General features: G+C 33.3%; 2 protein-coding genes across 2 annotated transcripts; one reads left to right on the top strand and one right to left on the bottom strand.

Annotated features, from left to right (window-relative positions):
- Positions 1-14,543: 14,543 nt before the first annotated feature.
- LOC145106938 (E3 ubiquitin-protein ligase AIRP2-like) lies at positions 14,544-16,651 on the top strand. The gene is made up of 5 exons (XM_079043852.1): positions 14,544-14,822; positions 15,242-15,392; positions 15,503-15,569; positions 15,782-16,016; positions 16,101-16,651. Exons 1-5 carry the CDS (start codon positions 14,743-14,745, stop codon positions 16,309-16,311), a joined length of 744 nt encoding a protein of 247 aa, XP_078899978.1. The 5' UTR covers positions 14,544-14,742; the 3' UTR covers positions 16,312-16,651.
- Positions 16,652-18,069: 1,418 nt separating this feature from the next.
- On the bottom strand, positions 18,070-23,904 carry LOC145106937 (transcription factor-like protein). The gene is made up of 16 exons (XM_079043851.1): positions 23,742-23,904; positions 22,942-23,114; positions 22,682-22,849; positions 22,410-22,478; positions 22,080-22,173; positions 20,930-21,033; positions 20,783-20,828; positions 20,630-20,689; positions 20,478-20,546; positions 20,057-20,140; positions 19,685-19,768; positions 19,352-19,437; positions 19,005-19,095; positions 18,820-18,900; positions 18,630-18,704; positions 18,070-18,529 (listed from the first exon to the last, which is right to left on the bottom strand). The coding sequence occupies exons 2-16, from the start codon at positions 23,052-23,054 to the stop codon at positions 18,395-18,397; spliced, it is 1,359 nt and encodes a 452-aa protein (XP_078899977.1). The 5' UTR covers positions 23,055-23,114; positions 23,742-23,904; the 3' UTR covers positions 18,070-18,394.
- Between the last annotated feature and the right edge of the window lie 391 nt (positions 23,905-24,295).

The following is a 24,295-nucleotide window of genomic DNA, read 5'->3' as shown; positions in this document are numbered from 1 at the left end:
ATGAGGTATCATGGCCTCTTAGAACCTTGATCAATATAACCTAAAAATTACTATACCCTGGCATATTAAAATTTTTTGAATGACTTGTCGGAGGTTAATTAGAAAATATTTTGTAACTAAATATGTACGCACAACTTAATACATGACCTTTTCCAATGATTAATTCTTTATTTTTTTTCCACCCAAGCAGTTAATCAAGGTAAACCAGCTGTCTCATTTCAATTTCAAAGTTTACATCAAATAGAAAAAAAAAATTATGCTTAGTTAAATAAGTATAAAGTCAAATAATTATTCGAAGTTAAAAAAAACCTAAATACTATTTAAGTGTGCAAATTCTAAATTTATAATTTTTACAAATGCTCGAGTTTCACAATGCCAAATTGCCAATGAATGTCATTTTGGTTTGACTTGCGGTTTGGTCTTCTATTTTCATTGTCATGATAGCTTTACATAACTCCTCTAACTTAAAATTATATTTTTGTTGTAAAATCAAATAACTGTAATGTAAATAATTATTATAGAAAACATATAATATTTAGTAATATAAAGCATACAGATAAGATCTCGAATAAATAAATTTTTTTTTGTTTTTGTCATTTGTGACATTCTCATTTAATTTGCCAAATATTATTTTGTGGTTATTTTCAATTAATTTTTTTGCATGTGTTATTTTATGAGTATTTCTATTTTAATAAATTTTCACATAATATTATAATGTAATAATTGCAATAAACGTAGAAATAATGGATATTAACTCATGTAATACATGAGTCTCACAACTAGTTTATAATACACATTATGAAAAAAAATCCAATCTGATGGTGGACAATGTCAGTCTATTTCTTCGGCGGCTTCATAGTGGTTCCACTAACTTAACGGATCCTTACAACGAAAATATCACCAAATCGAGAGATTCACGGGCTAAGTAACCCGTTGGTGATGCCTCTTCGATTAATTATATATTTTATAAATTAGTTTTGTATGTTTTTTATTTAATTTGTGAAAGATGAAAAATATGAGTTTTCATCTATTTATGATGTGGGATGAGAGAACTAAAAGTGAAATGAAAGATAAAATGAGAGATAAAATGTATTATGACATAAAAGTGAAATGAAAGATAAAATGAGAGATAAAAGGTAGTATCACACTTATATGACAAATAAGTTAGAAGAGATGAAAATGATAAACTCTCTCCACACTGAGATATATAACTTTGGCATCCAAATCTTCCCTAATAAATAAAAATAATTTTGTCACTTGTCATTCTCTTATGTATTATGTCACATATCATTTTGTGGTAAATTTAGATTAAATTATATATATATATATATATATATATATATATATATATATATATATATATATATATATATATATATGTGTGTGTGTGTGTGTGTCATTTTATGGTTTTTTCATTTTATTAAATTTCATATAATACTTAAATGTAATAAATATAATAATAAATGAATATCCAATTTATTAATGCAACTTTCCTGATAATTTTTAAATTTCTAAATTGAATCTAATTATTTTTGTTGTTTATTTGTTTAAATTATTAGTTTAAATTTAAAAGATAAATAAGCACTTCAATTTTATTTTATTTTCTTATAAATTTAAATTTTTTAAATTGTTAGATCTTCCTATTTGTTTATTTTTTTTTAAAATAAATCAATATAATATATGAGTCTTACAACTAATTGTTAATGTATTTAAAGTTGTAGGGTTTTAGTTTGTACCTTTTAATTTATGTTGATCAAATAAATTATAAATGAAACTATATATTTTTATAAGGGTTGTTACTCTAAAATATTCTTATGAGTTGATCAGTTCGATCAAATAAGTTGAAAAATTTAATGCAATCCATTAATTGGATTCCTATCAAGCTTAATTTACTTGGAGGATTAGATTGGAGAGTATCCCTACTAGGGAGAGATTACCGTTCGTGGGATTGAGGTGCATTCGATTATGTGCCCGGTGTGCCACTCAGCTGTTGAGACTATTGATCAACTTTTTGCAGGATGTAGGGAGCTGATAGATTTGGAGTCAGGTTGCTATTTGGTGGGATGTCCAATTACCTGAGCATCATTCTGTTTCAGATCTCATCTCTTGGTATGATTCTGTACATTTGAAATACGGTCAACGTAAGGCTTTCAATGCGGTGGTGTTATTGGCCTTTTGGTGTCTTTGGAACTTTCAAAACTCTATTATCTTTGGAACGGATTTACCTAGGAAATCTCTTGTTTTCGATGATATTGTTGAAAATGTTTTTTTTATTTCCAATAGGTGTAGTAAAGCTAAGCTTGTTTTGACTGTTGGACTTCATAATCCTGCTTTAGCTTCTATTTTCTTTTAATGTGTTTTTTTACCTTCTTGCTAGTTGTCACACCCCCAAACCTGAACGGCGGAAACGTTCGGGGCGGAAGACGTCATGTTCAGTATCATAACAAATGAATAGTAAAGAAAGTACACACGACCATCATATACATAATTGAAAAGTTTACATGATTGTAGTATTACATGTTTGCAAAAGTCAATTACAATATGATATCCAAAAGATTAAACTAACGCCTGAGCGTAAGTCTTCAAAAGCAGTTGCTAACCTGGTTTAGCGATTTCCTAAGAATACAAGTTATTTCAAAGAAAAAGTGTCAACATTTAAGTTGGTGAGTTCATAAGTAGTGTTTTGATAAAATGTATGCCATTCGAAAGTTTGTGTATGTTTTCCAGAAAATCCGATATTGTCTTAATAAAGTGGGTTGCGAATCATTGTTGTATAAAGTGAATGTTTGAACCAGGAAAATCCTATATTTTCCTAAATGAGATGCAGTCTTAAATGACCAAGACTGTAACCTGTAAACAAATATGCCATGCTTAGAAATGAAGATGTATAGTTTTATTATTAAGTAAAACTAGTTGTGGAAGTGTTTATCCTGAATTCTGAACATGCTGATAATACCCTATAATATAGTTATTACCCCCCGAGCATGATTAAGTTATGTATTACTACGTGCATGAGTCATTGTTTCCGCGTGTTGTGAGTTCCTCATAACCGTACTAGACGCAGTACCTAATGTTGACATTTGTCACCCCGGGGACTGTAGCTAACAGTCAGGGTGCGGAGTCGTCAGCCCCGTATAGATCTATACACACTTGTCACGCTCTCCCTCCAAGAGATTCTGGTTATAGGTGGGGACTTTCGTTTGGTACAAACAAAGTCATATGACATCACATGATTGCTAACAACGATGTTCACGAGTAATATTATGAAAAATATTTTGACAATTTGAGATAATAATTAAGTCACGTATGCAAAAGTGTGTATGTTTATGTCCAAAATGATTACCCTTTCTACAGTGTTAACAAAGGCATAATAACAAATTGTGATTTGTCGAATACACGTAATGTTATATTTGAAATGGTTACCCTTGATATGATGTAGTATGCAAACGTATAAATAAAACATATTTCATTTATAAAACATATTGTATCCCCAGAGGGTAAGTTGTGTTGTGAGGTGTTTTGCATGATAATAACTTCATAAGATAGTTAAAACAACAGTATGAAAAGTATAGCAAAAGATTGATGTTTCACACGATTTTAGCCGTGTGTTTACTTGTATTCCCCCCCCCCCCCCTTAAAAGTGTTTAAAAACATTTAAAAAGTATTTGAAAACGTAGCGATAGGGGTATGAACTCACCTGATAGAGGTGGTGAGTTGAAGAAGGCGAGACTAAACTCGGGCAGTACTTCGACTGGAAAGAAGCAAGTTCCTCGGGAACTTCGGGACTTCGAGCCTTGCGTCGTGTGCTAGGGTTGTTATCGGGGCTTCAGGGTGGTCTCGGGATGCTTAACACAGAGTAGAAGTGGGAGAGAGAATAGGAATGAGCAGCCAAACTCGAAAGGCTTCAATTTCTATATATAGGCTAAAAATCGAAGTTCACATCGTGAGTTTTGCCAATTCACGTCGTGAGTTTGTCCCGATTCGCTCATGGCATGCGTCATCGTCAAGTGGCTCTGAAATGGTCAGTCAGACTGTTCACGTCGTGAATTTTAGTGTTCACGTCGTGAACTCTGAAAAATCTGACACAGCGTCGAAACTCGTGCCTCGAACTTCAGAAATTCATATCTTTCGCATACGAGCTTCGTTTTCGACGTTCTTTATACCCACGCGTATGTGAGATTATGCTCTACAACTCTCGTTTAGACTTCGTTGGCTAATTTTGAGTTTATTTTTAATGTTACATTTTTAACAGGCCGGGACAGGAAAAGTCCGTTAAAAATCCATAACTTCTTCATCCGATGTCCGTTTTCGTCAGACTTTTTACCGTTGTAATGTCATTGATGAGATCTTCGATTCTCATTTAGGTCATGTTGGCAAAAAGTCGCTCGATCTCGATTTCGAGTTTTTAGCTGTCTACTGCTATGTCCGAAACTTCGAAAAATCATAACTTCCTCATATGAAGTCAGATTTGGGCGTTCTTTTTATGTATGTTCACGGTTTTGGGATATCTACGACTTTCATTTAGACACCTAAGGTTGAAAAGTATTTTATTGAAATTTCTCGTTTTATGCTTAACAGTGTTTTACCGGTATTGTCGCGTATCTTCGATCAGTCATAACTTCTTCATTATAACTCGGATTTTAGTGTTCTTTATATTTTTGGAAACCTAGTTACGATATCTACCACTTAGTATACTCAATTATGGTTACTGAACAAATTTATTTTTGACCTAATTTTGCTGGTATTACATTATCCCCCCCGTTAGAGAGAATTTCGTCCCGAAATTCGCATTTTGACTGGGACTTCAATCGTTGAGGAAAGATGTGTGTACTTCTATTCCATTTGATCTTCTTGTTCTCTAGTGAATCCAGATCCTAGCGTGGGTGTTCCAGCGGATCTTCATTATTCTGTCTATTATTTTGATCGGTAGAGGTCGTGTGGATTTGGGTTTATTTGTCTATGTTCATCTAAATGTTAGTATTGATTACTCGTAATACAGGTCGGATTTGTCTTGAACTTTATAGTTGAATTCATACCTGGTCCGTCTATCATCGCTTTGTGTATACCATTCGCATACACACTTTGTAGTGATAGGTTAACCGTAATCATTCCTAGCCTCTTCGTTTGAGCTTGACTCGTCGTGCGTGTGCTATTCCTAAATAGTCTGTCGGTAATACTTCGGGAAGGTTGCAAAGGATATAGTACTCCTCATATGATTGCTACGGGATTTTGAAACTAGAAACGAGTTGGGAGTTGTGTCGGGTTTGTCGTTATAAATCAATAGAGTTCCGTTAGCCAACGGTGAAAGTGAAGGGTCTTTTCATAGCACATGCAATTGGCATGGTGAAGACCAAGCCAATCCATTTCTAGTAGCCATTTGGGAACTTCTTATATATCTTTGTTATTACTACTATGAAGGTTTTGCTTAATGATTGGGGTGTTTGTTTGAACAGATTTTTAAATTTGTGACTCACGGAACTCCTCTCCGCTCCTATTATCAAATGGAATTCATGTAAACGAGTTATCGAGGAGAAATGTACCCGGAATAACCGTGGGGTCTGCAATATCCTCCCCTTGGCCCATTGCGAATACTCGGCCTCCTCCACCAGCATACCTGTTGTTTGCCTTCGGGCAATCCCTTCGGAAGTGCCCCGCTGCTCCGCACTCATAACAAGTACGGTCTACTCCCATATTTGCGGCTGGAGCGGCTGGTTGGGTTGGTTCCCTGCAGTAGCGGACGGTGTGTCCCTTACTATTGCACCTAGTGCAATGCATTTCACGGCAGAGTCCGTGAAGATGAAAGTTGCATCGGTTGCACTTAGGCTGGTTGCCGTTGTACGGCCTTGTGGGTGTGGGGGTGGTAGGGACAGTAACAGCGTGAGCTGTCACTAACTGTTGCCTCTTGGGGTTCTCCTGCATGGTTTCCCCCTTTCTCTTATTCCAGGGTTTCCTTCGGTGGCTCCGAGACAGCAGTAATAGTACCCTGTTTAACATCGTGATCAATCAATCGTTGAGCCAAGCGTTTCGCGCTGTTGAATGTTATTGGGTTGGAGGCCAAGACATGTCCTTGAATCTGGGGTGACAACCCCCAGATGTATCTTTCCACTTTCTTCGGCTCCGGGTTGACCATTCCCAGGCAAAGGGCTGACAAATCACTGAACCTGGCCGTGTAGGCGGCTAGGTCAGAACCAACCATTTTCAGGTTCCATAGCTCTTGCTCCAGTTTTTGAATTTCGCCCCTCAGGTAGTATTCTTCCAACAGTAGGACCTTCAAGTCCTCCCAGCTCATGGCGTTGGCGACTGGAAGAGACACATATTTCACATGGCCCTTCCACCACGTGAGGGCTCGGTCTGTGAAGGTACAAGCAGCAAATTTGACCTTGCTTGTTTCTTGGCATGAACAGATTTCAAAGACCGTCTCGGTCTTTTCAAACCATTGCATAAGATCAATGACTCCTCCAGTGCCGTTGAACATTTTTGGCTTGGCGTTTGAGAATTCTTTGTAGGTGCATTCCCTAACATGACCATGACCAGTGCCATGGTTCTGATGGTTGGTACTACTCCCGCTCCCTCCGGCTCCATTAGAGTTTATTTGGGATAGCGCAGCTGCTACTGCTGCGGTGATGGCAGCCTGAACCATAGCGGGATCGTAAGTTGGAGGTGGTGGTGGCGGTGTTGGTGTCGTATTTCAGTGTGCTGACCTACGAGGAGGCATCTAGCTGCCGAAGAAATAACAATGAAGACAATAAGTCTTTGATTGATTGAGAGTCATGTGTTAATGAGTTAGCCATTTTCAACATTTCATGAATTAGGTTCGACCTAAACAAGGTTCTCGATTTTGATTCATAATAAGAGTTTATAGATAAACTTATGAATTCGAGTGGTATGCAAAGAATTAACACGCAAAAGAAGTACTTCCTTATATATTAAACATATATTTGGTTACATTCCGAAGTTAGGAAAATTTTGACCTTTCTAAAGGTCTCCGATTACAAAAGTTAGAGAAAAGTAAGACTTTTACCCAAGATCCTATTCTATAACAAAATTTTGGGAGTCGGGCAAGTACTACCTGGAGTACATACTAAGGTTATTCCACAAACCAACAGAAAGAGCGAGTAGAGTATCCTCTACTGGTGGCGGGAACTGTTCTGCTGAGCCTTTTGGCCTGCTAATTGACGTTCCATCTCGAGCAAACACATTTCATACCTTGCATGGCGTGCTCTAAGTTCCCAGACTTCAGTTTGAGTTTCAGTTAGCTCTCTCTGCCAAGCTTCATTTTGATTTACTATTCTACCATGAGCTAATCCTAACTGTCGGATGCGAACTGTATTGACTCCAGTGTTCGCATCATTCTCCTCAGTTCGATGGATGGTTGTCCTTCCTCGTTCATCAATGCGAGCAATTCGGTGAACCAATATAGGAAGGACTCTGTCTGCTGAGCCTCCCTCGCTCAGATTGTAGAAGATTCGGTCTCCATTGTATGGAAGGGGTTGACCCTGTTCGCGACTCCACCTATTCAGGCTGGTTGCCCATAGAGGTGTCGAGCCATGAAATTCTGGTCGAGGATTAGGATTTTGAATTTGAGCCGCTAAGGGTAGGTTATTATCCTCGGGATCTGGGTCTGAGTCTTCTTGCATTTCTTCTTCTGGATCATTCTCTATCCCTTCTCCACTGTCTTGGATCGGGTAGTAGGGGTCTCCTGGTAGGTGGAATCCGGCCATTGTGTCTGTACGAGAATAGGGGTATAAGAATTGTCTAGAATTAAAGCACATAAGGTTGATTATTAAAGTTAAACTAGGGTATGCATAATATACTCCTATAGTATTCTAAATGTTATGTTTGATTCTAAAGTTTATAAGTTTGGTAAGTTTTAGACTTGTTGTCCACTGTAGCTATCCCCTGGCATATGCAGTTCGGCTCTCGGACAAATATAGTTGATCATGCTATATTCATCCCAGTCCCGATTACATATCCCAAGGCATACATGTATTGTACAACTCATCTATAATACTTCTATATTGTTTTCATTATGATACTGACCCTGTTATATAATGTATGCATGTATACCTTATAAAAATTTCATTTTAAAAGTATAACTCTCACTCAGAGTGTTTTTGCCCAGTTGTGTTTATAGTTGTATATCAAAAATGGTTTTGATATACTTAGTTCACTATAAACAATGCTCTGATACCAATCTGTCACACCCCCAAACCTGAACGGCGAAAACGTTCGGGGGCGGAGGACGTCATGTTCAGTATCATAACAAATGAATAGTAAAGAAAGTACACACGACCATCATATACATAATTGAAAATTTTACATGATTGTAGTATTACATGTTTGCAAAAGTCAATTACAATATGATATCCAAAAGATTAAACTAACGCCTGAGCGTAAGTCTTCAAAAGCAGTTGCTAACCTGGTTTAGCAATTTCCTGAGAATACAAGTTATTTCAAAGAAAAAGTGTCAACATTTAAGTTGGTGAGTTCATAAGTAGTGTTTTGATAAAATGTATGACATTCGAAAGTTCGTGTATGTTTTACAGAAAATCCGATATTTTCTTAATAAAGTGGGTTGCGAATCATTGTTGTATAAAGTGAATGTTTGAACCAGGAAAATCCTATATTTTCCTAAATGAGATGCAGTCTTAAATGACCAAGACTGTAACCTGTAAACAAATATGCCATGCTTAGAAATGAAGATGTATAGTTTTATTATTAAGTAAAACTAGTTGTGGAAGTGTTTATCCTGAATTCTGAACATGCTGATAATACCCTATAATATAGTTATTACCCCCCGAGCATGATTGAGTTATGTATTACTACGTGCATGAGTCATTGTTTCCGCGTGTTGTGAGTTCCTCATAACCGTACTAGACGCAGTACCTAATGTTGACATTTGTCACCCCGGGGACTGTAGCTAACAGTCAGGGTGCGGAGTCGTCAGCCCCGTATAGAACTATACACACTTGTCACGCTCTCCCTCCAAGAGATTCTGGTTATAGGTGGGGACTTTCGTTTGGTACAAACAAAGCCATATGACATCACATGATTGCTAACAACGATGTTCACGAGTAATATGATGAAAAATATTTTGACAATTTGAGATAACAATTAAGTCACGTATGCAAAAGTGTGTATGTTTATGTCCAAAATGATTACCCTTTCTACAGTGTTAACAAAGGCATAATAACAAATTGTGATTTGTCGAATACACGTAATGTTATAGTTGAAATGGTTACCCTTGATATGATGTAGTATGCAAACGTATAAATAAAACATATTTCATTTATAAAACTTATTGTATCCCCGGAGGGTAAGTTGTGTTGTGAGGTGTTTTGCATGATAATAACTTCATAAGATAGTTAAAACAACAGTATGAAAAGTATAGCAAAAGATCGATGTTTCACACGATTTTAGCCGTGTGTTTACTTGTATTCCCCCCCTTAAAAGTGTTTAAAAACATTTAAAAAATATTTGAAAACGTAGCGATAGGGGTATGAACTCACCTGATAGAGGTGGTGAGTTGAAGAAGGCGAGACTAAACTCGGGCAGTACTTCGACTGGAAAGAAGCAAGTTCCTCGGGAACTTCGGGACTTCGAGCCTTGCGTCGTGTGCTAGGGTTGTTATCGGGGCTTCAGGGTGGTCTCGGGATGCTTAACACAGAGTAGAAGTGGGAGAGAGAATAGGAATGAGTAGCCAAACTCGAAAGGCTTCAATTTCTATATATAGGCTAAAAATCGAAGTTCACGTCGTGAGTTTTGCCAATTCACGTCGTGAGTTTGTCCCGATTCACTCATGGCATGCATCATCGTCAAGTGGCTCTGAAATGGTCAGTCAGACTGTTCACGTCGTGAATTTTAGTGTTCACGTCGTGAACTCTGAAAAATCTGACACAACGTCGAAACTCGTGCCTCGAACTTCAGAAATTCATATCTTTCGCATACGAGCTCCGTTTTTGACGTTCTTTATATCCACGCGTAGGTGAGATTATGCTCTACAACTCTCGTTTAGACTTCGTTGGCTAATTTTGAGTTTATTTTTAATGTTACATTTTTAACAGGCCGGGACAGGAAAAGTTCGTTAAAAATCCATAACTTCTTCATCCGATGTCCGTTTTCGTCAGACTTTTTACCGTTGTAATGCCATTGATGAGATCTTCGATTCTCATTTAGTTCATGTTGGCAAAAAGTCGCTCGATCTCGATTTCGAGTTTTTAGCTGTCTACTGCTATGTCCGAAACTTCGAAAAATCATAACTTCCTCATAGGAAGTCAGATTTGGGCGTTCTTTTTATGTATGTTCACGGTTTTGGGATATCTACGACTTTCATTTAGACACCTAAGGTTGAAAAGTATTTTATTGAAATTTCTCGTTTTATGCTTAACAGTGTTTTATCGGTATTGTCGCGTATCTTCGATCAGTCATAACTTCTTCATTATAACTCGGATTTTAGTGTTCTTTATATTTTTGGAAACCTAGTTACGATATCTACCACTTAGTATACTCATTTATGGTTACTGAACAAATTTATTTTTGACCTAATATTGCTGGTGTTACACTAGTTTTTAATAAAATCTTCCGCCATTTAAAATAAAGGTTTTGATCGATTTATAGTGATTTTTATGATCTCTAAAATAATATGATAAACATGATAAGATGAATACCTTTTAATTTCAACCTTTTACCTTACCTTTTTTATTTAATATTGAGTTTATTTACCTTTTTTTTAAATAGTCTAACATATTATTATTGTTAGAATGATTATTATCATTGTTAAATTGACTTGGAGCATCTCTCTATTATGTCTCTTTCCCGCCGTCTCTTTTCTATGTTAGCAGTGGTTAACGGTAGTGACACTGGTTCGATGAAAGTGTCAGTGTTTCGATTTTAGAGGTGGCGGTGGTGGTCAAGTTTAGTGGATTTAATTTCAGGTAAGTTAGAGGGTTTTTATGCATTTGATTTGTCTGAATGGTTACATCGGGTTTTGATTAGGTTGATTTTTCTGGATTGCATTAGGTTTGATTAGTCTAGATTTTATGTGCTCACTGGTGTTGATAAAGAAGATTGTGGTGCTCGGGGTTTCAGTAAAGACATGGTGGTAAGCAACTCCAGAGAACATGAAAGGACAAAGTAGATAGGTGGGGGTGCTCCACTGATTTTAGACTGCGGTGGTCCGGAGGCATGTTCTGGGGAAGTATTTAAGGCAAGAGTAAACTACATGAATGGTCCCTATGGTTTGGTGTAATTTGCACGTTTGGTCCCTAACTTATTTTTTAACTCGGAAAGTCCTTATTGTTTGTTTTTGTTACGCGCTTGGTCCATACTCTTTGTTTTTGTTACACGCTTGGTCTTTGTCTTACCTAAAAATACTATTATTCAAATAGGGAAAAATGGTGGAGTGTGTAAGGTAAGGTGAGGGGGTGGGATTTGGGGTGTGTTTATTTAAATAAATTAAAAAAATCAAGGGTAAAATAGTCTTTTTAGGTAAGACAGGGACCAAGCGTGTAACAAAAACAAACAGTAGGGACCTTCCGAGTTAAAAAAATAAGTTAGGGACCAAACGCGCAAATTACCCTAAACCATAGGGACCATTCATGTAATTTACTCTTAAGGCAAAGGAAGAAGACGATTAGGGGGGGGGGGGGGGTTTAGGAAAGGTGATGTGACCCAATGATTTTTTTATTTTTATAAACAAGAATTTACTAGTTATTTAAAATGTTGGAAAAAATATAATAAGGGTAAAATTGTCTTTTCATGTCTGTCAGAGACCATAACCCAAACAAAAACAAACTAGAGGGATGGTCCGGGTGAAAAAAAAACGTTAGAGACCAAGCTCACAATTTTGACCAAACGACAAGGACAATTTCAGTAATTTACTCAATAATTAAATACATTACAATACCTTGTTCTCACACATATATATATATATATATATATATATATATATATATATATATATATATATATATATATATATATATATATATATATATATATATAAAGTTAATTAACTAATAAATAATTATAACATAAATAAAAATTTTGGACTAAAATTGAATATCTTTGTATTAGAAGGGTTAGATAGACAAAACCTAAAATATAATTGATCATTCAATATATATATTAGTGATCAATACAAAAAGTAAAAACAACTCCGTTGATATTGTATTGTGATAAGTGGTCAACCAAATAGTAAAAATATATTAAAAAAAAAACCACTTTGGAGATGCTCTTACAATTTAGGTCAAGTTTGAAAAAAAAAATTATGAGGTAGCATATTTTAATTTAGCGTTTAGTAAAATCATAAAAGTAGTTTATGGTAGTTTAATAAAATAACTTATAAACTAGTTTTAGATATTTTATAAGCTACAAGCTAGTTTGCCAAAACAAAAACCCTTATAATCTATAAAGATTCAGCTACCATTAATCTCATATTAAGCATGAATATACAACAAACCGGTTCTAAGTTAAAAATTACCATTGTTACAAATTAAAAGAAAAATACTTTAAAAATATAAATATACAGCAAATTTCAGCCGTTTCTAAAAAAAATATACAACAAATACAATAGTTGATTAAAATAACAATCTATAAAAATCAAGAATCACGGACCCAATTTCACTTGGGACCCAACTTTGAAGTCGACACCAATTCCATGTCTCATATATGGAGCTAAACCCACCACATCCCGAATTCTGGATCCACATACTCTAAATCGTCATCGAGTAGCCTGAATGCTTATCCATAGTTAATGTTGAAATGTTAGTATGTTGCTTAAACTCTATTCATAGAAGTGATTTTTTCGATACTTTATCTAATATTTGATGAGTTGATTACTATATTATTAATCATGAAAACAAGGTTTTGAGAGACCAATACAAGCCTCGTGGACCCCTACATATTGGTAAAAGTACAATCATTGTTAACAATGACATTTTTTAATAATTCCTAAATATACAAGTAATAATAATGCACTTCATCAATTCTCCTAAGAGCCCACATCATCACGAGGAACACATTTTTTTTCTTTCAAAGACAATTAGATCATTAAAATTTAGGATATAATTATTCACATTTTCCACCCTTATTCTTTGTTAGGATTTTGTTCAAGAATTTTCTAGATTCATGGATTTAGTTCAATTTTATTTGGATCATTCGTCTGTATTTTTTCCACCCAAACATCTTATATTAAAAGGATAAATATCTAGAGTAGGCTGAGAGTTGTTATGCGTGCAACCGTAGTACACTAAAACTGGATTTGGTAACGTTTTATACTTTCCATATATAATACGACCGATAGTTGTAACAAAAAAAGAAAATTTGAGTAATCTAATCACATGCTAGTTTAATTTTAAAAATAATAATAACATTTTTTTTTAAAATTAAGCGGTCTCTTCAAAATGGACATTTCAGAGCTGACCAAAATGGAACTGTAGCCCAATAGTATATATATATATATATATATATATATATATATATATATATATATATATATATATATATATATATATATATATGAGACCCACACTCAAAAACAAAAATAAACATTCCGAAGAGTGAAAATTTGAAGCTCTAGCTATCGGTATTTTGGACAGAGCTTTTTAAGCTTATCTACAATTGATTCAACAAACCAGGTGAGTTTTACTCTTTAATTTAATTGCATTTTACTTTCGAAACAATTTTATGTATTCCAGAATGCATATATCAAGTCCGAAATACGAGAAACCAGTCTGGAATATCTAAATTTTGTATGGGTTTTTACTTTTAGCCATATAGAAACTATATAACTGCCTGAAAATGTATTGGTGCCACTTATTTGAGAGATAATAAGTCTACATTACATATTATTAGTGATTTTGGAATGACATTGTCACTCCGGAATACATTCTACATTACATATTATTAGTGATTTTGGAATGACATTATCACTCCGGAATACATTGAACATAGTTCGGAATACGAAGAATAATTCATAAATGATGGTTTGAAATGAACATAGCTTTTTCATAATACACTATTTCAGAATACATAGTCCAAAATACAATTTTTCAGTCCGAAATTTACAAATGTCAGATTCCGAACACGATATCTATCAATCACCACCCACTCCGGAATACGATATTCCAGAGTAATTGGTTATTTTACGAAATTTACAAAAAATTGATTATTGTTATCAAATTGTTCATTTATATGGGTTAGATTACTTAATTTCCTAAAAAAAATGTGCTAACAACATTGCAGTTAACATAAATGGCGTTAAGAAAGAAACAGAATTCATGACGAAATGCAAATCAAGAATACAAAATCAGAGGAGATGTTACTTAAGGAAAACTTAAGGGACTAGTTATGAAATTCTATATAAATTTAATACCAAAAACAAAACAATTATTTGGAAATTGGAATAGTGAACTGAAGGATAATCTAATAGAATTGATTCTTTTCATAATAACCACTTTAATTATTTTTTATACAATTATTAGTATTATAATTACCACTAGATCCTATTAATCCAAAAACTTCAAAGTTCCACCAGCTTCTTATCCACGTGTCAGCTTGACAGTGACACAGTTCTTCTTCTTCAGTTCTCTCGAGAACAGAGAGAAGTTACCACTGATCTCACCCCACTCCTAGAGAGAGAAAACAATTCTAGGGTTTTTAGAGAGAGAAAGTCATCACAAATCTCAGTAGATGGTGTGTGAATTTGTGTAATTATTTTGGTGGAAGAAACATAGAAAAGAGATGTATGTGGGATCAATGAGAAAATCGTTCAAGGATTCTCTCAAACTCCTTGAAGCGGATATTCAACATGCTAATACTCTGTAAGAAGTCAACCATTCCCCTATCTTTTCCTCTCGTGATTTCCTTTTACGAAATTCAATGTTCTATTCGTAAATCCTTCAATTTAGTCTCTGGGCTTTTAATCTCTTCGATGAATTTGGGGTTTTTTTTATATGGATTTACGAGTTATTTCATAGTCAGAAATACACATGTATCTGGTTTATGTTCGACTCTAGTGGTTGCTTTGCTTCTATATGGGATAAAGGTATCTCACTATTTTAATCAACAAAAGCAGCTTTCTATCATAAAAATTCCAAGACTAATTGAATTTCAATCTGTTTCTTTCAACTTGTATGAATTAACATTTATTCTTATGCTACGATTTGCTCTTTGTTTGTCAATTTGAGGGTATAGTTGAAAAAAAAACCCTAAAATCCATGGTTTGGTTTATGAGGTACAGGGCATCTGATTTCCCAAGGGAGTATGATGGTGCCTGTGTTCAGATGAGAATGTCTTATAGCCCGGCTGCACAGTTCTTTCTTTTCTTCGTTCAATGGTCTGATTGCCACCTGGCCGGTGCTCTTGGACTCTTGCGGATCCTGATTTTTCAGGTCAAAATTCAAACTTCTTTCTAGCATTTTATTCGTTTTATTTATGAATTATGAGATATATAATTTGATTAATTCCCATTCATAAAGTTTCTAGCTTGCATACACTACAGGTTTATGCAGATGGCACCACCACCATGTCTACTCATGAAAGGAAGGCTAGCATAAGAGAATTCTATGGTATAATCCCAATTTGCCAAACATAATTGATATATGATTTAATATCCAATTATAAAGTTTAACAAAACCGTTTTCTATATCTATTTTTGTCCCATTGACATGAGTGTCACTCCCAGTCCTATCTTTTTTAAGAAGATTGTGTTTTACATCTACTATGTTTTTTTTTAATTGTTTTAAGGAGTTGATGTTTAGGATGATGATATGATGGATAGGTATTATATATCCATCTTTGATGCAACTTCAAAATGGTGTGAGTGATTCGGAAGAGAAAAAACAGAAGAAGGTATGCATGGAAAGGTATAAGAAAAGAGAAGATGAAGATTATAATCGGTGTTCTGATGTTGACATTGAACGTGAAGAAGAATGTGGTATTTGCATGGAGATGAATGGCAAACTTGTTTTACCAAAATGTAACCATGCCATGTGCTCAAACTGCTATAACGATTGGTATGATTCTTTATCTTATCAATAAATGCATATTATGCTTTTGCAACAAAATTTTTAAAAAAAAAAATATTGATTTTTGTGAAGGCGTACAAGGTCGCTATCATGCCCGTTTTGCCGGGTGAGTCTAAAGCGAGTCGACTCGGGGGAGTTGTGGGTGTATGTTGACTATAAGGAAACAATTGACATGGCCACAATAACAAGAGAAAATCTGAAAAGATTGTTCATGTATATAGACAAGCTGCCTCTTGTTGTCCCTGACTCAAATTTTGACACCTATGATTCGCATTTGATGTAAGCAAATTGACTAATTTACGTATCTACCCCTCTTTATTTGGTGGTACTGGTGGGTGGTTAGATGAACCCGGCCTGAGAGTTTGTTGTGGGCACGGGGTTTGAAGTGGAGATAGTTTTTACTTGCAACATAAAAAAGGGTTGTTTGGTAATTGTATGTAGTAAATATGTATATGAATATGATATGCTTGAATGGTGACACACTAAATGTCTGTTATGCCCTTGGGATCGTGAGTGAGTTGGAATCTTAAGCTTTGCTGATGGTAAATTTATGTATAGATTTGGAGTTTGGTTCACAAAGCTTTTGGAGTTCTCGTTAATGATAATCTTGACAATTGGTTTCATATTTTCTTTTGGGGTTATCTTTAATTTTAGTCGATTATTAAAATCATTTTTTACAGCTACCCTTTTTCTAAAGGGTTAATTGTATAGAACGCCTGTATTTTCTGATTTTTTTTGTTAAATCAAAACGTTTTTTTTTTTTTTTCAAAAACAAAACTCCCTTGTATTTTCTTATTTTCTGAGTACGTTTACCGATAATCTTTTGGTTTTACATTATTTTTTCCTGGAAAAACTTCCAACTTACTTGAAAAAACTCACATTTGACACACTTGTTTAGCTCATGATTCCTTGTTTTTCTTGTTTATTGTGCTAGCGATGTTACAACATCATAATCAGAAGGAAACATTTCATATTTTTAGTTAAAGAGAAATAATATCTTGTTAGAAAAAACATATATCAAAATCTATTTGCTAATGTTCAAAGAAAGCAGCATAGATCAAAAATCAGCTTACAAAATCAAAAAGAAAAAACAACTTACAGCAGGGAAGAAAACGGTCTAAGGTTAACTTAGTATCTTATATGGTTTTTCAAAATCAAAAAGAAAAGACGACTTACAAACTTCAATATATGTTTGGTATCTAATTTCAGCTTCCATGATTTTCTATTAGAAACATTTTCAATTTTAAAAGTGACGATAGTCCATAATAATCTTATTAGATTTTTTAACTTATTTTTAATAGCAGAGTCAACAAAATCTTTGAACAATGTATTATTATTCATTTTCCAATTAAGAGATGTAAAACCTTCAATTGGCAAACATAAGGTTTTAGAGACTGAGGTTTTGTGTCTGCTAATAAAGGTTCTTTGCATTCTAATTTGAAATTGAATAATAATTCAATTTTTAAACAATTTGTTGGCTGTAATTGAAAAGGTTAGAATTTTTTAGAATAAAAAAAGTTTTAAGTTAAAAAAAATAAAAAATAAATAAAATTAAAAATATATAGTTTTTTATATGGTAAACCCTATTCAATTTTTTTAAAAAGTTTAGCTATCTTATTATCTATATATAAAATGTTCAATAAAAAAAACTTTCAATTTCATTTGTTTTTTAAAACATACATCATATTTTAAACTACCCAATTTTACATGGACTACTTCATATAATATTTGATAAATATATGTAAAATACGATAAGACAATGAAATTAAAACAACTACCCAATTTTACATGGACTACTTTATATAATATTTGATAAATATACGTAAAATACGATAAGACAATGAAATTAAAACAAGACAACTACCCAATTTTAAATGGACTACTTTATATAATATTTGATAAATATATGTAAAATACGATAAGACAATAAAATTAAAACAACTACCCAATTTTAAATGGACTACTTTATGTAATATTTGATAAATATATGTAAAATACGATAAGACAATGAAATTAAAACAAGAGGCTATAATAAAATAAATAAATAAATAATAGTTTGTTATTTCTTGCATTTTTTTCATATAACCGACTTTTGTTGGGATACATTTGATTACCCATTTATCCTCATAAATATTTACATAAATGCATTACAACATTGCTATATTTAAGCATACAATCAAAAAACACTTGATCAGTGCAAAACCACATGATACACAAATATGCATGTGAAATATTAGATTTACAAAGTGAAAGGGATATATATATATATATATATATATATATATATATATATATATATATTATTTTCATTAAATCTGGAAACTTTATCAAAAAAAATAAATAATAATAAGTAATGCAGCAGAGAGCTATTTTTGATGGCTGAGAAATTCTTTCATGTGTGCATAAATTTCAGTTTTGACTATAAGTTGCATCTTTTTGGAGTCTTCCCATAGCAAACTGCTGTATTCTCTTGCAAAGTCGCATGCTGCTTCAAACACATCCTACAAACAAAGAATTCATATGAGTTAAATAACAACCTACTTTTATTTATTTATATTTTTATAGCATCCTACTTTCAAATAAATGAAAGTATTTTCTTACCCTTGATGGGAAATCATCGAAGAAATGTGCAGGTGTCATCTCTACCCTGTTTAGATCTGATTCCCACAGCCTTATCTGTTGTTGTTTATCAAATACTAAACATCAATCCAACACTAATAACATGTTTTTTTATTTTTTTTATTTTTTTTATTTTATGTTTGTTTGAAGATAATGGGAAATTGGGAGTAACCTGGTCTGTGACATTTTCAGGTACAGATGGCACTTTTTCTGCAACACGAGGATGAGCATTCTGCTGAAGAAATGAAATTATCTGCAAATCAAGAAACAAAAACATTAATCCAATCCTACTCATGAAATATTAATTACATTTTTTTTTTTTTTTTTTTTTTTTGTATTTGGATGTTTGATGCTTGCCTGGTCTGCTGTAATGCCATTTGAAAAGGCTTTGTAGAGGTTCTCTTTTGTAATGGATCCAACAATAAGGTTAGGAAGTTGATATTCTACCCTGTGCAAGTTATACATAAAAAATGAGACACAAAATTACCATATTATTATTGACCCTCTGTCTAGAATAACTACAAATTGTAGAAAGTTATTGGTTTTACACAATTCATCATGTGATAAAAATCAACCACCATATAACGTAACTAACTAAAAAATAATATGATTTTAATAGTCCGAAAAAAGAAATCAAGTAAACAATAAAATAAAAATGTGAAGTTTTTGGCAAATAGAACATGCAGAAAATATAAACAGAGTACCTTGCAAAGAGTCTTAAGATTTCACAATGTAACTTAGAGGTTGAGTAGGCATAGAGCCTGAAGTTGGTTTCCACAACAACATATCCCTAGAAAAAAGCACAAAATCAGCTGATAAAAATCATAATTCTTTTCAACATTCTCAATATATATATATATATATATATATATATATATATATATATATATATATATATATATATATGCAAACAATCCTTTTATTCCTATATGCAAAATTTAACATATTGGAATTTTGTAGCCACATCAGCATATGGGAATTTTTTGTTTTTTTTTCATAGCCACATATCATCAATCAGGAATTTAGAGATATTGTACCTGTTTCCTTGATGATGCATCTGATAAGCTAATAGAGAGATTGGTAGCCAATTTTGTAGGAATGAACCAACTATCTTTCCTCCCCTACGGAAACAAAAGATGCCAATGATGCTCAAGGAATATCCTTAAATATATCTACACTTTACTTTATACTTTTTAATTTTTCTTTCTTGTATTTTAAAAAATCTAGCAGTGAAAAATGATGACATTGCTATAATTGGGTAGACTTTTTAAAGTACAGTGCTACTGTAACTGTAACAGGAAGAAATGAAAGTAGGACCCGAAAATGACAAAAAAGGACATGAAAGTACATTGTCATTTCTTGCATTTAACCCTTACAAAATATGGGAAAAAGAATGTAGTAGCATTCACCTGCTGGAGTTTGATGAGTCCCAAGTCTGCAAGGTCTTTAACTGTTATCCTTTGTATCTCGTCTAAAGTGTTCATATTATATGCCTGTTTTTGTTTTCAAATTAAAATATCAGCCTCAATAGGGAAACATGTATTTACTATTTACTTGTGAAATTTTAGTGTTAAAAGGGTATTTGAGTATCTGTAAGGAGGGATGAAATGCTGGGAATCGAAATCCATGGGTTTTAAGATGGAAAGTAGAAATCCATTGGTCAAAGAATTTGTGAATTCCAATTGATTTCAATTCCGTACTCCACAAACACGGGATTGGAATGGAATTGAATTCCAATTCCGGCAAAACCAAAACCCTCCTTTGGGTATATATATTACATTAAAAAATCACATTTATGCTTTAAAATATATATTAAAAAAAAATTAATACCTCGCCAGTAACATGAAAGCTAAGTTCTAGCAGAAATGAGATCAGATCTGCAGAGTCCACTCCTCTGTCCTGTTCATAAAAAGTTCAAAAAGGACTCAAAATATAGTATTTAGAGAATACAGAAAAATTACAGATGCAAAAAATATGAATACCTCAGAATTACTGATATACTCCCTGATGATATACCAGAGTTGTGCATTGGTATCCATTAGCTGTAATGCAAAAAAAAAAAAAAAAAAAAACGGACATCAATAATTTTAATAAAATACAGAATATAAATAAATTCAAGTACATATTTTTCATACCAGGAACTGAAAACCACTTTCTGTGAGCCGAGAACCTTCATTGTCCCTATGGAAATGTGAATCAACCATCATAAGATTCATACTTTAAAGAGAAAAACGGTATTTGAAAATATAATTACTTTTTAAGCAATAATTTTGAAAAACCACCTTTGACTTAAAAGGCCTCGTTGGAAGACTTTCATCATGGAAGGACTGATGCTCTTTGTTGTAACCTCAACTTCAGCAGAGTTTATGAGATGCAGCAAGAAACACTAAATTGCCACAATAGCAAGTCATCAAAGAGAACATACTGAAGCTGCAAAATGATTAAAGATAGAAACCGAAATATATTCTTCACAACTAAGGTAGTGTTTGTTTTTTGTCTGCAGATCTGCGTGACCTCTTCTGTCTGCGCCGCGCAGACCACGCGCAGACATTAGCCTTCGCAGACTGTTTATTTTTTTGAAGACTGCAGACCTAAAAATGTCTGCGCGCCCTCTTCTTGGCGCAGATGTGGACCAGAGTCTTCTAACATCTTCTACCCTAAAAAAAACATATATATCTTTATTTTTTTTAAGTTTTTTTTTTAATTTATATTTTTTCCAACTTTATTAATGATAAACAATTTGAAAAAAAATTACAAAACTTAAAAAAAACGTTCGACGATACAAACTTGATATTTTTGACAAATTTATAAATAACGATTATTACAATAATAGTCGTTAAAGTTGTTTATATAAATATGAAAAAAAAAATCATAATATATTCTTATATTTTTTTGCCAAATTTTGTAAAACATTATTTAATACAGTATCGTCAATTTCTCGAGAAAATATTTATTGTACGTTTTTAATGGATTTAATTGAAAAAATTGAAGTTTATTTCCATCCAGTTATGTATCAAATTATTTGATCACTAATTATAATGTTTAGTTATAACTTTGCAACCAAAGTTGTTGGTTTTATCAAATATATACGTTAATTCATACCATTTTATTTTTATTTTTTATACAATAATACATAAAAGTTGATCTAGATTCGTTAATTATTTCTAACAAAGTCATAAAAATATTAAAAAATCACTTTGAAATTTGAAAAAATCAGTTTATTTAGATTTCAGTTTATTTTAGTAGCCCGCAGATGTTAAAAAAACAAACAGTCTTCTTTTTTCAGACTGCAGACGTTTGGTCCACCTCTTCTACTGCAGAGGTCTACAGATGTGGTCCGCAGACTGCAGACATTTTCCCTCAGAAAAAACAAACAGCACCTAAATGAAAGGACCACAAAATACATAAAAAAGATTATACAAGGTTTCATACCTCCCATTGTTGAGCAGCATAGTTGTCTAACTCCTCTAAGCTTGGGAGTCTTACTGTTATATTTGCAGCCATAGGTTCTCTCGGTAACACACCACTACAAAATCCACCTCATATGTCACATACATACATACATACATACATACATACATAAGCAATCACCATTGGAGATGAGTTTCGGATACAAGTTTCAACAATAGAGGTATATAAGTTTTTTTTTCCCATTAAGTCATTCTTTCTGCATTAAGTCAAAACGAGACACACACATATAGCTTACCAGATTAAGTGATTTAAGTCATATTCCCATTAAGTCCACTAAGTCATATGACTTACCCATGAACAACATGCTTCCGAAGGTTCATCTGAAACATCAGGTTTAACCTGTAAGTGGCTTCCTTCTTCCTGCAGACACAATTCAGGACTTCAGCAAATAGACTTAATTCAAAAGGGAGAGACTTTATATAAATCTTGAATTGAATGGCAAATGAAGTAGGAAATGATCTAATGAACTAAAAATCATCCATCAAAAGATAAACCAGATAGGTGAAGGGAACTCTGTTTGAAAAAGAAAAAAAAGTAAAAGGGAATTAAGCAAACACATGTACCTATCAACAGTTTCAGTAAATACTCTCAATTGAATGAGTCTATCAACAGCAACTCTATGCTTTGAAGCACCATCAACAAGAACCCATTCTTGCAATGAACTGGCTGACACAGGCACATCTATGTACAACAACTGGAGAACATACTTTTTGGCCAATGGTGGCAAAGACCTGAACAACAAAATGTGGTTAACAAATTGTGTAAATGATCAAAAATCAAACATATATTAACAATGAAAAAGTGATGGACTTAAAGAGATAACCTGAGAATAGCTTCACAAATGAAGGCATTCTCATATAGCTTGTCGAGCTTCATGGCAGGTAAGGAGGACACCATGTCCATGAAATTCTTAGCTATAATCTTCACTTGAGGCATCTTGATCAACTTGTAAGATAGAAGGTGTGTTGATTATAGGGATGAATTTGTGAACCTTTCCTGCTCATAATTCATATATTAACGAATTATTGTGTTGGAATTCATTGTGAAATTGAAGCACATATTGAAAATTAATTTGGCAAAACAATGTCTACAAACTAAAGAAATGATTGGACCTGTAAAGTTGGTGTTCTAAAGCACAGTGAGTCACCTCTTTAGGAATGTGATACAAATTGACAATTCAATTATGTGCATCTTAACAGACATTTAGTCGTGAAATACACAGTGTGTTTCTTGAATGGTGTTCTGTTATTTCCACAAATGCCAAATAAAACATGAAGCACGATAAATCAAAACAAATCACAGGGTACAGAGTACAGACAACATAGATGCAAACCATACTGTAAGCAATGCCAACTAAAATTGCATGGAAGCCCACTCAGGAATTCTCTCAAACACCTTATATGCAATGCAAAATCGAAAGGATACATATCTGGTAGAAAACTTCTTTGTTTCCATATGGCATTGATCTACTCATAGTTTCCAGTCGTTTCATTATAATATTTATAATTTACTAGTTCGTGTATATTGACGAGTAGGTTTTCAGTTCAAAAAACTTAGAAACACAAAATGGGGGTCCAGCGGCGATTTAGTGGGAGAAAGGGCGAGACTTGTGCGATTTATTACCTGAATTCCTCGGAGGAGATTGACGGTGTCGAGGAAGACTTTGTGAAACGATGAACGGAGAAGATGGCGGCGATGGCGGTCCAGCAGCGATTTCGTGTGTTATGCGGCTGGAAGAAAGTTGAGAAACGGAAAAAGGAAACACAACATGAAAAACAAAAAAGAAAAAGGTTTAGGTAGTTTTTACGAATTTTACTTCCTTTCTAAACTTTTTGTATTTTGATCTCATATTTTCATGTAATTTTTTTTTATTTTATAACACAATAATTTTTTTAGAACAGTTTTTTATTTCTCTAATGTGGAATTTGTAAGAAATTCATAAAACTGTTTATTTTACGGATGTTTTTTTTTAATAATTATGCTCCAATTTTTTCATGCAAACTTGTTATTTTTATATGTTTATTTATTTTTGGTTCTTTTTTTTTTCTTTTTAATTAGTTTATACTTAGTTTATACTAGTGGCCATTTTTGTTGACTTGACAAATTATGTCAACGTTTTATAAAAAGAAATGGAAATAATGATGAAAGGAGCCATTTTGTACCAAAATCTTGATCCC

This window comes from Lactuca virosa, chromosome 4 (assembly GCF_052849685.1).
Source record: "Lactuca virosa cultivar CGN04683 chromosome 4, Lactuca_virosa_CGN04683_v6, whole genome shotgun sequence".
NCBI classification, from domain to species: Eukaryota; Viridiplantae; Streptophyta; class Magnoliopsida; order Asterales; family Asteraceae; genus Lactuca; species Lactuca virosa.
Note: the sequence above shows the minus strand (reverse complement) of the source record. Positions and strands in the feature narration are given on the sequence as shown.

What these genes read in the sequence shown, in the direction of transcription:
- LOC145106938 (XM_079043852.1), top strand. Translation starts at nt 14,743, where the DNA reads ATGTATGTGGGATCAATGAGAAAATCGTTCAAGGATTCTCTCAAACTC. An exon ending in ATTCAACATGCTAATACTCT is followed by an intron (nt 14,823 to 15,241) that starts GTAAGAAGTCAA and finishes TATGAGGTACAG; the next exon opens with GGCATCTGATTTCCCAAGGG. An exon ending in TAGCATAAGAGAATTCTATG is followed by an intron (nt 15,570 to 15,781) that starts GTATAATCCCAA and finishes TATGATGGATAG; the next exon opens with GTATTATATATCCATCTTTG.
- LOC145106937 (XM_079043851.1), bottom strand. Translation starts at nt 23,054, where the DNA reads ATGCCTCAAGTGAAGATTATAGCTAAGAATTTCATGGACATGGTGTCC. An exon ending in ATGCATCATCAAGGAAACAG is followed by an intron (nt 19,438 to 19,684) that starts GTACAATATCTC and finishes GCTTTTTTCTAG; the next exon opens with GGATATGTTGTTGTGGAAAC. An exon ending in CTGAAAATGTCACAGACCAG is followed by an intron (nt 18,705 to 18,819) that starts GTTACTCCCAAT and finishes AAACAACAACAG; the next exon opens with ATAAGGCTGTGGGAATCAGA.